The sequence below is a fragment of the Panicum virgatum genome, chromosome 3N (genome assembly GCF_016808335.1).
Source record: "Panicum virgatum strain AP13 chromosome 3N, P.virgatum_v5, whole genome shotgun sequence".
NCBI classification, from domain to species: Eukaryota; Viridiplantae; Streptophyta; class Magnoliopsida; order Poales; family Poaceae; genus Panicum; species Panicum virgatum.
This window is the reverse complement of record NC_053147.1, coordinates 8,156,145-8,173,941: the sequence shown is the minus strand read 5'-3', so window position 1 is coordinate 8,173,941 and position 17,797 is coordinate 8,156,145. Positions and strand designations below refer to the sequence as shown.

Below are 17,797 nucleotides of genomic sequence, written 5' to 3'. Positions count from 1 at the left end.
ACTGATGCTTCACTTTGGGTTAGGGTTAGGGTTCATGGAAAAATTTGGGGATTTCAAGACGCGATCTGAAAATTTGCTTTTCCCCTCCTTAATGCTGACTGATGCATCTAATTTCATAGATCTAACTTTAATTTGTGGAATAAATATGATCAGGGGCTTAATTTGGGGAACAGATTAAGAACCGAAACCCTAAAACCTTAATTACTCAACTTTATCATGAACAAAACTTAATTAGCCTCGGTCTAAACATAAATTAGCATTAAACATTAATGATTTGCATCTAATCCGAGACACTTAGTATTAACAGATCAACATTAATCTTAAACTTGACCTAAACCGAATTAGATTAGATCTAATCTCGTGATCAGAAACTTAATCAACCATCATTTAGATCTAATCAAGCATGATTAACACATAAAAGCCATTCTGCAGGATCCAATTGCATCTAAAACATGAATCAAACTTAACTGTGCAATAGGATCTAGTCTGCACAGCACATTTTGCATCTTAAACCGACGAAAACAGAGCCATAAACATGGCTCAAAAAAATTGACCGTACATGACTAGGTTAAGATGGCTCATGATACCGATTGTTAGAATTGCCAAAACTTAATATTAGTGGCACGTTACCCAGGATCTTAACATAACCTAGTTCATGACAAATCAATCTAATGCGGAATAAATGGTAATCATTATACCAGCGTTAGCAGTAGCAGCAGCCATTTACGCCTGATCCGTAGAGGAAGTAGGCGTTCTTGTCGGTGTAGGAGATGCAGCAGCGAATCGGCGTCCTTCGGACGCCAACGGGAGTGCTTGGCCTTCCAAACCCTCCCTTAGCGATCAGACTAGAGGTGGCTAGGGTTTTAGATTGAGATGAATGGGTGATTAAGGTGCTAACCATGACCTTATATTTATAGGCACTGTGGGGCTGGGGGCCAGCCTCTGGAAACGGGCCTGCTGATCACAGCCCATTAGGGTTTTATAATTAGGTTTCCTTAATCGCGTTTAGATGGTTTAAACGCTTCCTTAATAGTGAAGATCACAAATATCTTAACTGAAATTTATTTCCAACAGTTCCCTGTCCAGTTTTGCACAAGATCCTTCCCAGGATACTTCGTAGCTAGAAGGTACTTGCTTCGAATATTAAAGATATGTCAAGAAAATTCTTGCAGCTTAGGTTCTACTCCTGCAGAGATAGTATGCATGAGATATATATATTAACAAGGAACTCTTTTATGAAGAATGTTACCATTAGTTTCAAAAAATTAAATACATGAGTCTAGTGAGTAAAATATCAATGGATTTGAAAATATTAACTAATTTACATTTCAGATTGTCCTACCATTGCACAAGGTCAGGTATTGTCAAATGTTGATGTTGTGGACGTTCAGAAATTTCCCAACTTCTTATGATATGGTCACCATGTCCTTTATCCTAAGAAGAGCTAATTCAGTTTGTAACAAAAGCCAATTTTTGCATCATTAAGAAGACAGTACCTAAAGTAGGATATTTTACCTTCACCTTCAGTGAGCCAGTAAATCAGCAAAGAGGTAACTGTGCAAAGAAAAAAGTTAGCTAATAACCTCTGATGCATTTAGCAAGATTTAAAATAGTTAAGTGTCCTCCTCTTTTCAGTTCAACCAATATGCAGCAAGTAAAATCAACAAAATACCTAAGCGCCCTCCACTTTTAAGTTCATCAATGTGAGAATAAAGATTGTAGAGTTGAAAGAGACATACTACAATGGCTTCCTTGGTGGCGTGCTGCTGGTCGGAGTGGGGGCGACGGCTTCCTGTGTTGGAATTTGGGCTTGGCCTATTAAATATTTCAACTATTCCAAATAAATCTCAAATGCCCATGTGGGCATGAGGAAGTGGTGAAGGGGTGCAAACCTTTAATCCCACATTGTTAGGGGAAGTTGAGGAGGTCCTATGGATCTCCTATATATCTAACCCATCGGCTACCACCAGAGAACACATCAACTCAAGCTAAGGTTACAAAACCGAGCTAGGGTTACAAAACCTAGAGTTTTGCCTCTTTCTCGCTGATGTGCCGCCATCGTAGTCTAAATCCATCCCGAGCGTCGGCGTGCACCGACGATCGGGAGAGCAGGTCTCCGGAACCTCCGTCCTTGAGATCCTGCACCGGGAGAGGACGAATAAGGTTTTTGGGAAGCGCCCGGCGCGACTGCTCTAAGATTTTCATCACGGCTCGTCCTTCATCCAAGTCAGGCGCAGCGGCGAACCGTCGTCTGCGACATCGGCTGCTGCACTCCGTCAACAAGACTGTCTTCGTCCGATCATCTCTGTTCGTCTTTCCAAAAGCCAAGGCTTAGTACATAATCTGTTTTTCCATCCAGTTCTTAATCATGTTCTCAGTGTTAATCATCCTGTTGTGCCTTGCCACTAGTATGATAGAGTTGTTCATGCTAGATCTAGTTATGTTCATGATTTATTTATTTCGGAATTTAATCATGCAATTGCCTAATACTTCAACAATCCAAAAACCTTAATATAGGCAATATGTTGATTTTACTATGGCTGGTTTTGCTGATGCATTGAGGCCAAACAAGTTTACTGGTGTGCACTTTAAGAGATGGCAAGTCAAGGTTCGTCTCTGGCTTATTGTGCTGCATGCATGGGAAGCGAGGCTTGGTATTCCGGCAGGTGAACATTCTCCTGAGGAGAGGAGGAAGTTCACGGATGCCAACAACATTTTTGTGGGATGCGTGATAAGTGTTATTGTTGATCGTCTGGTTGATGTGTACATGCACATAACAGATGCAAAAGAGTTGTGAGATGCATTGGTTGCTAAGTATGATGCAACAGATGCTGGCAGTGAACTATACACCATGGAGAGCTTTCATGACTTCAGGATGGTGAACAACCGTTCTGTTGTAGAACAGGCTCATGAGATACAATTTCTTGTCAAAGAACTCAAACTCCTGAAGTGTCCTTTACCTGACAAGTTTGTGGCTGGGTGCATAATTGCAAAGTTGCCTTCCTCTTGGAGGAATTTTGCCACTACTCTAAAACACAAGAGATAGAAAATATCAGTTGAAAACCTGATAGCATCTCTTGATGTTGAGGAGAAAGCTCGGGCTAAGGATGTTTCTGAGAATGGAGGTGAGGGTAACTCTAGTGCCAACATGGTGCAGAAGCACCACCCACACAGCAAGAACAAGAAGGCTGCCCACAAGCCTGTCAAGACTACTACCTTCAAGAAGAAGAAGACAACAAACTTCAAAGGAGGTTGCTACACGTGCGGTGATGGGGGACATTTCGCAAGAGACTGTCCAAATCGTGCAGACCGCAAGGCAAAGGCTAATCCAGGGACAGGATCCAAGGATGTCAACATGACAACACTAGCAAGCACTGAGGATGGGTACGGTAATCTATCTACTGTACTTTCAGTATTTTAAGCCATGAGTTGGTGGTTTGATACGGGTGCTAATGTTCATGTGTGTGCTGACATCTCTTTGTTCTCTTCTTATCAGGCCATCCAAGGTTCAAGCGTGCTGATGGGAAATGGGTCACATGCTTCTGTTCGTGGTGTTGGTACGATAGATCTGAAGTTTACTTCGAGAAAGATCGTGCAGCTGAAGAACGTGCAGCATGTCCCAACTATCAACAAGAATCTAGTGAGCGGCTCCCTTCTGTGTAAGGATGGGTTTAAGGTAGTGTTAGAGTCCAATAAATTAGTTGTGTCAAAACATGGACAATTCATTGGTAAAGGCTATAATTGCGGAGGCTTGTTCCGCCTTTCCCTTGCAGATTTTTGTAATAAGTCAGTGAACCATATTTGCGATGTGTTAATGATGATGCGAGTATTTGGCACTCTCGTTTATGTCATGTTAATTTTGGCTTAATGTCTCGATTATCCAGCATGAGTTTAATTCCGAATTTCACTATTGTCAAAGGTTCAAAGTGCCATAGTTGTGTGCAATCGAAGCAACCTCGAAAGCCTCACAAGGCAGTTGAGGAGAGAAACTTGGCACCACTCTAACTCATATATTCTGATCTGTGCGAGATGAATGGTGTGTTGACAAAGGGTGGAAAGAGATATTTCATGACTTTGATTGATGACGCGTCTAGATTTTGCTATGTTTATTTGTTGCAAACTAAGGATGAAGCGCTTGGTTACTTTAAAATCTATAAGACCGAAGTTGAAAATCAACTAGAGAGAAAGATCAAACGTTTAAGGTCAGATCGTGGTGGTGAATGTTTTCCTAAAATCTTTGATGAATTTTGTGAGGAACATGGTATTATTCATGAGAGGACGCCTCGCTACTCATCCGAGTCAAACGGGGTTGCTGAGAGAAAGAACCGCACGTTGACTGACTTGGTTAATGACATGTTAGACATTGCTAGTTTATCTAAAGCATGGTGGGGGGAGGCTTTATTGACTGCGAGTCATGTCCTGAATAGAGTTTCAAATAGAAATAAAGATCATACCTATAGATGGCCAACGGGCCAGCCCGGCCCGGCCCGGCACGACCTCGGGCCGGCACGGCCCGGTACTGGACGGGCCGTCACGGGCCGACGGGCCTATCGTGCCGTGCCGCTACGGGCTTCGTGCCTAGCCTTCGGCCCAGGCACGGCACTATGGGCCGTTTTTTGTGCCGGGCCAGCCCGTTTAGCACGGCCAACTAGCCGTGCCGTGCCAGCCCACGGCCCAGTACCCTAAAAAGACCTCAAACTACTCACAATTGAGTTCCCAATTCATAAATCAGGCATTCAAAGTTCACAAACAGAAACACATAAGTGTAGGACTCCAACTCCAAGTTCAAGACTCCAAGAGTTCAAGAACAGATAACAAATGAACAGATCAAGAAACACTGAAACAGAGAAGGCAACACAAAGAAATAACTAAAAAGGAGCTGATGTGCAATGCTGCCTCATTAAAAACCTTTCTAGGTAAAACTCACCCTTGTGAGAAACCCTAGAAAGGAAAAAAGAGTGCAGGCAGCTCTCAAAGTCTTAATTAAGTTAATCATTACAGTCCACAGTGGCATAGTTCAAATGGCCACCCAAAATTACAGTGAGTCCACAGATTACTCACTCATCTCACAGCAAAATAACCCTCTCAGTCACTCTCAGAGTCTCAGCTCAGCTCACAACCCCACCACCACCAGCTCCTTCATCATCAAGAAAGAGGTTCTTGAATGCTTCCTCCAGCTCTGTGTCCTCGGCTTCATGCTGTTCTCTTCTTGCCCCTAACTCCCAATCCTTGATGCAGGTAAGCATCTCCACGTTCTCTGGCAAGAGGCGCCGTCGCCGCTCTTCAAGGATCCTTCCTGTTAAACTGAAACAAGACTCGGAAGAGACAGTAAATACAGGAACAGACATGATATCTCTAGCCATTATAGATAGGATTGGATAGGTTAGCTTATGGTCACGCCACCAAAGAAGTATGTCAAAGTCATCATCATAAGCAGTGACACAATCACTATCTAAGTAAGCAGAGAGCTCACTAACAGCAGAGGAAGATGAACATGAAGTGGAAGAGGGAGGAGGACCAACAACACCTGAACCAGAACCACCACGGCCTCCAAAGATCCTTCCCCATGCCTGCTTTTTCTTACCTGATTGAGCTGATGGCTGTGCAACCCTTTGAGATCTAGCTGCACCAAACTTGTTCTCATATTTTGTAAACAGTTTATACAATTCAATTTTAACATCAGCATAGTATGAACTGTAAGTGCATCCAATACTTTCAGCAAGTAATTCCAGCACATTAAAGAATCCTCTCATCTTAGCTCTAGGATCAAGTATGAATGCATATGAATAAAGCAGTGGTATGTCCTCCCAATATTTAAGAAATTTAAGCTTCATTGGAGCAACAATAGTTCTAAGGTTATGATCTCTTTCAGCAGCATGCAAATGAGAAGCAATTTCTAAGATATGATGCAAAACAAGTGGACTTGTGGGATAATAAACACCAGATAGAACAACAGTTGAATCATAGAAGAGTTCCAGAAATTCCATTACCTTTTCAGCAGCATACCAATGATTTCTAGTCAACAATTCTGAACCATAATGAGAGTTAATGAACACAGAAAAGATATCCTTGTATGGCATCAAATGTTTAAGCATCAGGTATGTGGAATTCCATCTAACATCCATGTCCAAGCCAAACTTTCTAGGTCTAACACCTTTAGCATTACAATATTCCTTAAACAGTGCAATTCTTTGATTAGAGGAATTTAAAAAGTTAATTGCAGTTCTAAAATCTTCTGTAACAGGTTTCAACCTTTTCAGTCCAGATTTGACAATAAGATTAATGATATGACATGCACAACGTTGATGCACAAGACAATACTTACGCTTATTAGGATCAGAAGCTATAGGTGCAGGATCAGAACCCAAGTAACCAAAGAACATAGGTGCCAAAGTCTCCATAGCCTTAGCATTAGAAGAAGCATTGTCTAGAGTGACAGCAAAAATCTTATCAATCAAACCAAACTCCTCAACCACACTAGCAATCCTTTCGGCAATGTTTTCACCAGAATGTTTAACCTCAATCAGCCTTAAACCGAGAACCCTTTTTTGTAACTCCCAATCAGAATTGACATAATGAGCAACCACACTAACATAGTCCTCCTTAGCATTGCCAGACCAAATGTCTGAAGTTAAAGAAACAGAAGAAGCAGCAGGCAACACAGATTTCATAAGCACATCACGTCGATCAGCAAAGAGTTTACCAAGATCTCTAGTAGTGGTCTGTCTAGAAACCTTAACAAACTGAGGATTATGAGCACGAGTAATGTAATCCTCCCATGCCTGTGTCTCACCTATGCCTAATGGAAGGTCTAGCCTAGCAATCAACCGGCACAACTCAGTACGAGCAACAGCAGGATCATAAACCCAGTTGCGGAAACTATCACGATTCAGAGCAAGCCTAGACTGGACCCTATGAGCATGATCAACCTTTTTCCTACAGGAAGCCTGGTGCCTAATCAAATGACCAGTACCAGAACAAGATCTAGCAGACAATCTCTTGCTACAAATGTTACAGATAGCAGCAACTCGCACATCATTTTCCTTGACCTCCTTGAAATCAGCCCAGACACTGGATTTGCGTTTACCTGAAGATGAGGTACCATGAGTGTCGGTGGAGCCGCACCCTGCTGCCATCGCGGCCCCTCCACCACCGTTGCTGCCACCGGCATCTGCATCGACATCAATAACGTTGTTCGGAACGTTGCCGTCACCGACATCGATACCGAACAACGCCGCAGCGTCCTCACGGACGTCGTCGTCGTCCTCCATTTCCAACTCGTCCGCTAGGTGGTCGTCGCCAGGATGCTCATCCACCCCCGGCATTGCGACCCCGAGCGCGGACGGGCCGGACGGTTGACCCTCGCTTCCAGCACCGTTCCTCAACGGAGCACTGGGCCGGCGCCGAGCCATGTCTAGGCCAGAGGAGGAAGACTCGGCATCGGACACCGACCTGTGCAGAGGACAAAGGAGAGTGAGTGAGAGACAGAGAGAGATAGCCATCGATCTAGATCTAGGGTTAGGGTTAGGTTTCGAGGAGTTACCTGCGCTACCGGAGCCCGGTGCCGGACGAGGGCCACCCAAAGGAGACGAGACAGAACCGATTAGAAACTGGAATCGACGGCGAGCGGCGAAGGGACTGGACAGTAACACGAACTCACATAGTCCGGGGAGATAGAGAGGACAGAGTAGAGGAAGGGAGAGTAGGGAGGGAGGAGACGAGGACTCGAGGAGGGAGGGAGATGGAGGAGCGTCGGCGTGGTCACCGGAGCCGGGGACGGTCGGAGGCGAGCGGCGGCTGATGGATCTAGAGCGAGAGCCGAAATCCGAGACGAGACACGAACAAGAGAGCGAGTGCGGCGGGCGGGAGGGGAGAGGTCGAGTGAGTGGTTAGGGTTTGGGGGGGGTCGCCGCGTCGTCTTTTATATGGGGCGGGGCCGGAGGTGGTCGTGGGCTGGGCCGCGCGCCTGGGCCTGGAATTGGAAAGGAGCCGTTGGGAGGGGGGCAGGGGTAACGGGCCGCCACCGGGCCGACCGTTGGAGCGGGCCGTGCCCGTGCCGTGCCTCGGGCCTGGGGTGCGGCCCAAGCACGGCTCGCTCCTTCGGGCCGTGCTAGCCCGGGCCCGTTGGCCACCGGGTCGGGCCGGGCTTGGGCCGGGCCAAAAAAACGGGCCCCGTGCCGGGCCAACGGGCTCGGGCTGCATGGCCAACTATAATCATACCCCATATGAAATATGGATAGGGAGAAAACATCGCTTTCTTACTTGCGTACATGGGGATGCTTGGCGAAAGTCAATGTCCCAATCAACAAAAAGCGCAAATTGGGACCTAAAACAGTGGATTGTGTCTTTCTAGGATATGCTCAGAGGAGTATAGCTTACAGATTTTTAGTAGTTAAATCTGAGATACCTGATGTGCATGTTGATAGTATTATGGAATCTCGTGATGCAACATTTTTGAGAATATTTTTTCTATGAAAGATATGCATAGCCTGTCTAGATTTTCTTCTGAGATAACTCCTGAACTTGTTGCTCCCAATGTTACTGAGACTTCTGAACAGCTAGTTAAGCGTGAGGAAATCCTTGAGAAGGATGACAGTGAAGCTCCTCGAAGGAGCAAGAGACAAAGGGTTGCAAAATCCTTTGGTGATGACTTCACTGTGTACCTTGTGGATGACACACCAACTACTATTGCTGAGGCATATGCATCTCCAGATGCAAATGATTGGAAAGAAGCTGTCTAAAGTGAGATGATCTCGATTCTATCCAATGGTACGTGGGAACTCACTGAATGACCCTATGGTTGCAAACCTGTGGGTTGTAAATGGGTGTTCAAGAAGAAGATTAGGTATGATGGTACTATTGAGAAGTACAAGGCTAGACTTGTGGCCAAAAGTTACACACAAAAGGAAGACGAAGACTTCTTTGACACATACTCACATGTTGCTAGATTGACTACTATTCGAGCACTCTTTTCCCTGGCTGCATCATATGGTCTTATCGTTCATCAGATGGACGTAAGACAGCTTTCCTGAATGGAGAATTGGATGAGGAGATCTATATGGATCAGCCTGATGGGTTTGTAGTGAAGGGTCAAGAGAGCAAGGTGTGCAAATTGTTAAAGTCTTTGTATGGTCTGAAACAAGCGCCTAAGCAATGGCATGCGAAGTCTGACAGAACTTTAACTTCTGCGGGCTTTGTCATAAACGAGGCTGATAGATGTGTGTACTATCGCTATGGTGGGGGTGCAGGAGTCATATTATGTTTGTATGTGGATGACATACTAATTTTTGGAACGAATATTGAAGTGATCAATGATGTCAAGTCTTTTCTATCAAAGAGTTTTGATATGAAAGATCTAGGTGAAGCTGATGTGATTTTGAACATATAAATTACTCCTAAATCTGAATATAAATTATATAATTATAATAAAATATTAAAGTATAAATATAAAAATCTTAATTACAATTTCTATCATTACTAATATTATTGTTTATATAAAAATACTACCCACGAAGTGTCACCATATATTTATGTATGATGGAAGAGATAAGACTACCAATTCACAAACAAATAGTTCAACTAAATATATATATCGAATACATGTGGAGGTGGGATGCAAAATAAAATCTATTGTAACTAAATAATGATAAATATATATTTTTGAGTATGTGTTAGAATATTTAATTGATGAAAAAGAGCGTGAGATACATAATTATAATTATTAACATCATTCTTATATTAACTTTATTTAGCTTTGACTTCCGAAGCTTCAAATGAAATCTCAGTCTCTCAAAACATCTTGATCGTACATAGAATAAATGGAATCAGAATTCTGAAGTGCTTCTATATTTTAAAATCTAAATTTGTTTTTTAAAAATCCAAAATGAGAAGAAAAGATATTGCAGTTTAAGGTACTTCAGGTTTCAAATATTGAGAAGTCATATGGGTACCGTTTTGAGACAAATATTTTAAATCTTGATTTCAGAATTAGAAATATTCAAACCAATAGTCTACTGTCTACAAGTCCATTTCCAACATTAATTTGGTTTGTTCTGAAACACGAGATTCTTTTCTCAGCTCTGGTGGTGGCAAGTTAGAACTCAACTAACAAAAAGCCAACGACAAAAAGCACGCTCCCCACTATCTTATTATCTCTTGCTATTATACGGTAACTTTGGCGGCTTTTGGAAAATCCACACTTTGGCTTTAGTTTTTTTTTTCCCTCCCCCACCCAAGGCATGCAAAGCCAAATAAACAGGCCCCAAGCTAGGTAGACACGTGATCGAACCTGCCGTATGTACCAATCCAAGGAGAAAATTTTTAGCGCATCAGGTGATCCAAAAGAAGTCAGGTAACACCTTGCACTGCTGATTGTTTGATTGTTCAGGGAACAAGAAAAAAAGAACACCGCTGATCTCCTGCGCCTATGTTTGCTTACAGAAAAGTTCACCCGAATTCCAAAAAAGAAGGAAATGAAACGCAGAAGTAAGAACGTACAGTTTAGCGTTTAGATATACTACTAGTAGTGGAAAATGACAATGTTACTCCTAATTAACTATGATATTTGTGATTGAAGACCATGCTGTTTATTTGGTTCTCTAGATATAAATGCAAATGCATAAGAACCAGAGAAGTAACATCTCCTTAAGCATTTGATTGGTTCCATGTTCTTCTCTATGCAATCATTTCTTGGTATTTGATATTACTTTAATTAGATAGACTTTACTACAATCTAGACGAACAATCTTTGTTAAACAAAATTTGGAGCCTAAACGAACAGTTTTTGTGGAACGAAGAATAGTTTTTGTGGAACGAAGGGATTAACACGTATAACTAACCCACATGAAAAGGATGAACAGTACAGTTTCAGCTGGTACGTGCAAACAACATACAGTAACCCGTACCATAGGCTGTACTGTACGCCAAAAGAAAAAAAAAGAGACAATGGCACATGACGTGCACGATGCTGCAGGACCCTGCAGGTGCGTGAACCCTTTGCAGCCGTGTTTTTTCTCGTCATCATCAGCTCATCACGCGCTGCTCGGACGGTAGTCGAAGTTGGCTCACTATCCTATCCAGCTTCTGGCCAGAGTGCTGTGCTGTGTTGCGTGCGTGTGCTGCATGCCATGGCTGCTGCTTTTGCTCTGATAATGAACATTGGCTGCTAGGCAAGACAAAGCGGTGGCCGCCCCAGCGGCTGGTTTGCTTTCGCCTTTTGGAGCTGAGCTTTTGGTTAGGCGCCTGCCCCTCTGAAAGCAGCCTAGTGTCCCCTTCCTAGTTCCCATTCAGTAAGAAGAGAACCGGCTTCTTTTCGTTGTTATTGTTCAAGCAAAACTTCTGCTACTAAAGTAGCTCAAAAAAAACTTCTGCTACTAAATTTTCCAGGTATGGAGCAAGCATAAATAATAAATACTCCCTCCATCCTAAATTATTAGTATATATCGATTTTGCTATGCACCTAGACATGATATATATCTAAATACATAGCAAAAGCTATAAATCTAGAAAAGCTAAAACGACTAATAATTTAGGACGGAGGGAGTATGCACTAGCATTGGTCACAATCGACACTGGGACAAGAAGCTGCTTGCATGACTTCATAAGAGGTTTTGTATGCATTATCACAACTGTCACTAGCCCGTTGCATTTCAGGCAAGAAACAGTAGCTTGTGACTTCGTTTCAAAAAACAAATAGTATCTTTGTGACTTAGCTCTGTAAATCCGATCCACTGGAAAATGTTTTATGGTCGTAGAGTCAAAGCGATAGATTTTTTTTTTGAACTGAAATAAGAAACGAGGGCCCCCATCCCTGGCATTCTCGAATCTCGATCGGCATATAAATTCAGATTTTCGGAGAATCATCTCTACCACGAATACAAGCGGCTTTAATCTTTCAACAGATGAAAAGAAGTACCAAAAAGAACTTTTTGGAACATGTCGTCTTTCCTGGCAGTTGGTAGCATTCTAGTGTTACAATTTCAAAGATTCCTCTGCAGTTTTTACTCTGTCCAGCTTGTGTTAAGTTCGTCAGGGATTCCCATGCCCAAGTCCAATTTCTGCGACGGTAATCAACAGCATGGCCCAGCAAGTGGTGGTGTTTGTTCTCCGCTTTTGGAGGGGGGGGGGGGGGGGGGGATGGGTTGCCGACAAAAACATCTGGGCGTGCATCTTCAGATATATTCACCGAATGTTATTCCATGGAGAGGGTCAAAAGGGCATCAGTGATCCAGCAAAGGGACGGTTCTTCAGAACTAATATAGGAGATTCTCTCAGTAACAAACATATCAAAGCTTGGGTATCCAGTTCTGAGTTCTCTATCAATTGGACTTGTGATTTATCAATGTGTGCTACAGTGGTTTATTTTTAAAAAAACTTGACCTGCGGGGGGAAAGACCACCCACACGGACATGAGGGCAAACGAGAAGATTTTTTTTACCCCTGCGCTACCAACCGGAAAATTAGCACCCGGAGGGGATCGAACCCCGGCCGGCAAGCAGGGGGCGCTACTGAGCGCACTAGCCAACTTGGCTTCGTGGCCGTTCGCACAGTGGTTTATTTTGATTGCAGCAAAATGCATAAAGGTTATAAGGGACTCAAAAGGCACGCAGAGTAAAGTGCTTTTTTTCAGCAGCAAAAGTGATGGCCTCTAGCTAGTTTGATCTTTTTGGAATACTGGACGTGGACTTGGAGAAAAGATGAATAGTTCAAATCAGCTGACATGGAGGGCTGAATACAGGGGGTTGAGGCAAGTTACTTTTTCCTGTTCTGGGAGGAAAAAATTGCCTCAATCTATGTATAGCCTGGCATGAGAGAACATTAGCGCAAATATTTTCTTTAAACAATTCAAACAGAATACTTTTGCTGCCTCTAGGTGGAAATATATGGCATCAAACACCGGAACCATCAAGCTCGTTTACATTATCTTTTTGAAAGAACCAAGCTCATGTACATAGCAATTTCACTTCTTGATTTACCCTGCTGTCATCATCCAGATTCGTATATGAACGAACGCAAATGCACACAAACATAAGTAACGACCTCTTTCTTTACTGTCAATGCAAAACTGACATGTTCGTCCCAGGGATGCTAGACACAGAGAAGATTTGCTTATACAAAATTTGGACAAAAGGGTGGAGGGTCTCACCCACCCGTATTGCTATCACGTTTCTTCCTTCTACCACCAATCTAAGTGACCAAAAAGCTATGCTATGGCTGGGCTGTTGCCCATTTCCATTGCAACCATTAACTTAAAGCAGGAGCCCTAAAAAAACTGAGCCCAGGTAGCCTAAGCCCACCGAATCGACTTGAGCTTGTTGGGTTTGCTGTGTTCGTGCTAGTCTCAGTCGAGGTCGACATGACAAGTGACAACCCTTCCCTGCTTGTAGACCATGTTCGGCTAACAACCTTCTCCTGCAAATGTCAATCATGCCTGGTTAGAGTCATTCAAAGCAGCAGACACAATCATGAGCCAAATAAGACTTGAACCAAACCAAACCTGCAGTGCCTCTGCTCTAGGTGATTCAGCTGTGGGTGAAACCTGGGGTAACTCTGCTCTAGGTGATTCAGCTGCAGGTGAAACCTGGGGTAACTCTGCTCTAGGTGATTTAGCTACAGGTGAGATTTCTTCCAGAGCTAGGCGTGGAGCAGGACGAGGCAAACAAGTAGCCTGTTTTAAGTGCAAAAAAAGGTAGTCAACAAATGATTATGCAAAGTTCAAACAATGGCAACAAAACACGGAATATCTCAAGTTCCTACCCTCACAATTCGCTCTGAAGAATGTTCGATGCTTGCTGGAATAGATGATGACACCTGAAATCCAAAATACCTTTCAGAATAAGTGGTGAAAACATGCCATAAAAGAATAACACAAGCTATGCGACTTGCCTGGCCAACATTTCTATTCTGGACAGGTTCCATTTTTCGGGTGAACTCGCACAAGTGATGTATTCCATCTACCGTTTGATCCTGACAGGATTAACACATAGATAACATTAGTTGCATGTACTCACTGTTGAGGAAGTACAATACACATTGTGGTGCCATGGCTTGTCCTTACCTGGGAGGATTCAAGGCGCCCCATCTTCGACTCCTGCACAAGGAGCATGAGTCCATCAGTGCATGATAATAATTATCAACAAGTAACGTAAAAAATTAAATGTGTCCCAGAGCAAGCTGCGTACCAGAGTTCGAACAACAAGATTAATTGATTGTAAATCCTCCTGGAATGCACTCAGATCCCCATGTATGACTGTAACCTACAAGTCAATGAGCTCAGTATCATCATCCAACATCAAAATGCACCAAAACCAGATAAACGAAGATGGTCTGCGGCAAAAGGGAACCAACCTCATCCCTTGTACCTTCGATGATCTGCTGGGTTTCATCTAAACTAATATGTACACGGTCAATCCTCCCTGCTAGATGTTTCTTTGTAACCTGAACAGTGATAACCAGAGACAATTAAGGATATGCTTTGGCTGAAACACAGAAAAACAAATTTGAAACTCTGGTGGCATCATGCAGTCTGAATGCAACACAAGTGAAAACAAAAATAAGTTAAGATAAAACTTACAACAACAACATCTGAAACTTGATCCAACTGGCTGCCAACAACATTGCAAGCATCAGATAAGCCACGCTTTGTCACAAACATCATATCAGAGAGTTTCCAGCCCTGTACATTAGTGGACAAACTTTAGATACTAGCTACGGTAGTCAAATGCAACTTTTAACTGGTAAAAAAGGGTTGTATGAGTGGGGCTGGTACTTGAGCTTCATGGTTTCACTTCAATAAAATGAAAGAATCAAATCTTACCTTCCACTTTATGTATGCATAGCCAATAACCCCGGCAACAACAATTGCTGTTAAAGTACATGCACCAGGTCCTACAGAAGAAGGTAAGATAACAATTATATTCAAAGACTTCAATCAGAATTGTACAGAGTACAGACTATAGAGGAGTGGCCATTATTGGATCCTGTATATTTAATGGGTATAAGAGCATCAATCCCAACAAATGCATTTGAAATAACCAGGCAGCATGAGTATATAAAAACAACTAGAACATAATTCTCATCTACTGCATGCTTGCTTTGGACCCATACGTACAAGAGCTGTGTGACATAAACTTGAGTCTGTGAAAGTTGCTCGATCCTAATCATACGCAATAACCAGATACAATGTCCTCAGTGCATCTCGTCGACAGAAACCATAAACAAGCACTGACCTGATTTTGTAGCAGATGTCACCACCGTAACTGGTCTCACGGCCAGGGAGTGTAGCTCCTCCCTGAGATTGTTGACCTGAAATATTCAAGAGCCTTTTTAATAACCACAAAACATTTAAAAATTGGATCCTATGCCAATCCAAAAAGAAAAAAAGGAAACTCCCCATCCTGTGAACTAGGACATAGTAAAAACAAACCTGAGATATCAATTGAGCAGTATGTTGATCACTCCCAGACTTTGCGTCTCCACTGTCTTTCCCATGCTTCTTCAGAGACTGAGAGAGGCAGGCACATTCAAAGGTGTAAAGATTATGTCCTAGCATACATGAGTGTGCTCATTTGAGAGTTAATCTAGCAACAAATGTAGCAGTACCTTGAGAGCACCAGATAATAAATCCCCGATCTTCTCATCGCTTGTAAGAACTGATCCAGCAATGCCTGCAAGCAAAATATATTGGACACCGTTACTTGCTAGGAACTGCAATTTTGTTGCTCTATAAATGTTGCAAGCACACAGTGCATAAATAGAGTAGCAGTAAAAGAATAGTTGGTGGCCGGTGGCCCCAATACACCTAGAACATTAGGTCGCCCTCTAACCCAAGCACCACAAAGCGCACAAAATTAAAAAGCAAGAAGCTTAATGGCTACGCGCCTGGAGCAGGAACTAGGAATAGAACAGCTAAGCTGTTTCAATGTAGCTCGGGGAAAAAGGAAAGCATAACAACCCAAACCTATATAGCCCACTAGCAGCCAATCCTATCAATGGAACCGCCCAATCCCCGACTTGACGACTAGAGGCGCTACACCCAGTGCCGATCGCGGGGCCGGAAGTCGAAAGAGCGCCTCAGTGCATAAACCCTAGTATAGTGCTAGCTAAACCCCGGCCGGATTCGATTCGCCGCATTGCTAAGCTGGGGCAGAGGAGGGGTGGGGGAGGGGGGGGGGTGGCGAACCAGAGCCGAGCGCGATGGCCACGTTGCCCAGCACCATGCCGGCGGGGCGGAGAGAACCTCCCGGTCGGCGCGGAGGCGAGATCAAAAGGCGGCGACGGCGCGGAGGCGAGATCAAAAGGCGGCGACGGCGCGGAGGTGAGATTATAGGGCGGCGACGGCGAGGTGTGCGTCGTCTGGTGTCTGCTCTGTTTTCAATTTGGCCGATTATTTCTTTTTTGCTTATATTTATTTGCATCGGTTACGACTCGACTCTGACAGGTGGGCTGCACTAATGGTCTCAAGCACCTCTAGTTTGACAGCATCCGAAAAGCATGCACCAGACATGCCCTGTAACATCTCGCCACCATACAACAAGTGGAGATTATGTATCTGCTCAGGCTCTAGCTCGCAATTTCATTGAGTTTGGTCTACTCCAACATCTCAGTTGAATCTGGTATATATTTAATCAGGAAAACAAACAAGGTTCCTGAACGGCATATATAGGAAATAAAGCATAGAAGACGGTGAGATGGAGGTATGACTTCAAATGGCTCCATTTCCTTTCCCAACTAGTGCAATATATATATACATACATACATGCTTCACAACGATCATACACATGCTATTTCTGTTTCTAGCAAACAAAGTGTGAGAATGTCATGCCAATTTTCTACGAGTCGAGCACGCATAAATCATACAACTAATAACTATAATTATTTATCTCACGCACTCACATCTATTGAAATATTCTAACACATATTATAAAATATATATTTATCATAATATAGCTGCAATAGATTTTATTTCGCACCACGTCTCCATGTGTGTTTGATATATATTAAATCAAACTATTTATTTATGAATTAGTGTTCTTATCTCTTTCATTGTACATGAATACACAGTGACACTTATCGTGGGTAATATTTTTATATACATGATAATATAATAATGATAGAAATAATAATTTGGAATTTTATATTGATATACTTTAATATTTTATTATAATTATATAATTTAGATTTAAATTTAGGTGTTATTTTAACTTTTAATAATGACATAATTGGATAATTTATATACAATTTAGGGGTTGTCTTGCATTATTGTTTAATAGCATAGGTGGGTAATTTAGATGCATGTTTAGGGGGTTACTTTAGTATATTTTTATAATGACAAAGGTGGGTAATTTATAGAAAAATAATAGATACAATGACTATTATGATTAGAGTAGTCAGATGGATGGCCAGATGTTTTTGATTTTTGTGAGAATTTCTAGGACTTCTCTATTTTTTTAGAGTGTCCACCTAGGATCTTAGGTGGCTTCACGTGGAGGCTTCAATGTAGCCTCTAATTAGTAATAGTAAAATATATATTTATCATAATATAGTTGCAAAATATTTTATTTGGCACCACATCTCCATGTGTGTTTGATATATATTAAATTAAACTATTTATTTATGAATTAGTGTTCTTATCTCTTTCGTTGTACATGAATACACAGTGACACTTATCGTGGGTAGTATTTTTATATACATGATAATATAATAATGATAGAAATAATAATTTGGAATTTTATATTGATATACTTTAATATTTAATTATAATTATATAATTTAGATTTAAATTTAGGGGTTATTTTAA

At 42.4% G+C, this 17,797-nt stretch overlaps 2 protein-coding genes across 3 annotated transcripts; one reads left to right on the top strand and one right to left on the bottom strand.

Annotated features, from left to right (window-relative positions):
- Window positions 1–1,076: 1,076 nt before the first annotated feature.
- LOC120664107 lies at window positions 1,077–3,748 on the top strand. 2 transcript variants are annotated; one of them, XR_005670770.1, is made up of 2 exons: window positions 1,077–3,384; window positions 3,497–3,748. XR_005670770.1 is itself a non-coding variant. In XM_039943114.1 (2 exons), the coding sequence occupies exons 1-2, from the start codon at window positions 3,149–3,151 to the stop codon at window positions 3,661–3,663; spliced, it is 408 nt and encodes a 135-aa protein (XP_039799048.1). In that variant the 5' UTR covers window positions 1,077–3,148; the 3' UTR covers window positions 3,664–3,748. The 2 variants fall into 2 exon arrangements, 1 of the variants encoding a protein (XP_039799048.1); XM_039943114.1 differs by having other exon boundaries at window positions 1,077–3,389.
- Window positions 3,749–13,027: 9,279 nt separating this feature from the next.
- Window positions 13,028–16,360, bottom strand: LOC120664106. Its single transcript, XM_039943113.1, has 13 exons — window positions 16,181–16,360; window positions 15,601–15,665; window positions 15,425–15,502; window positions 15,228–15,303; window positions 14,816–14,886; window positions 14,573–14,674; window positions 14,347–14,436; window positions 14,181–14,255; window positions 14,057–14,089; window positions 13,885–13,965; window positions 13,756–13,809; window positions 13,496–13,666; window positions 13,028–13,410 (listed from the first exon to the last, which is right to left on the bottom strand). The coding sequence occupies exons 1-13, from the start codon at window positions 16,215–16,217 to the stop codon at window positions 13,243–13,245; spliced, it is 1,101 nt and encodes a 366-aa protein (XP_039799047.1). The 5' UTR covers window positions 16,218–16,360; the 3' UTR covers window positions 13,028–13,242.
- Between the last annotated feature and the right edge of the window lie 1,437 nt (window positions 16,361–17,797).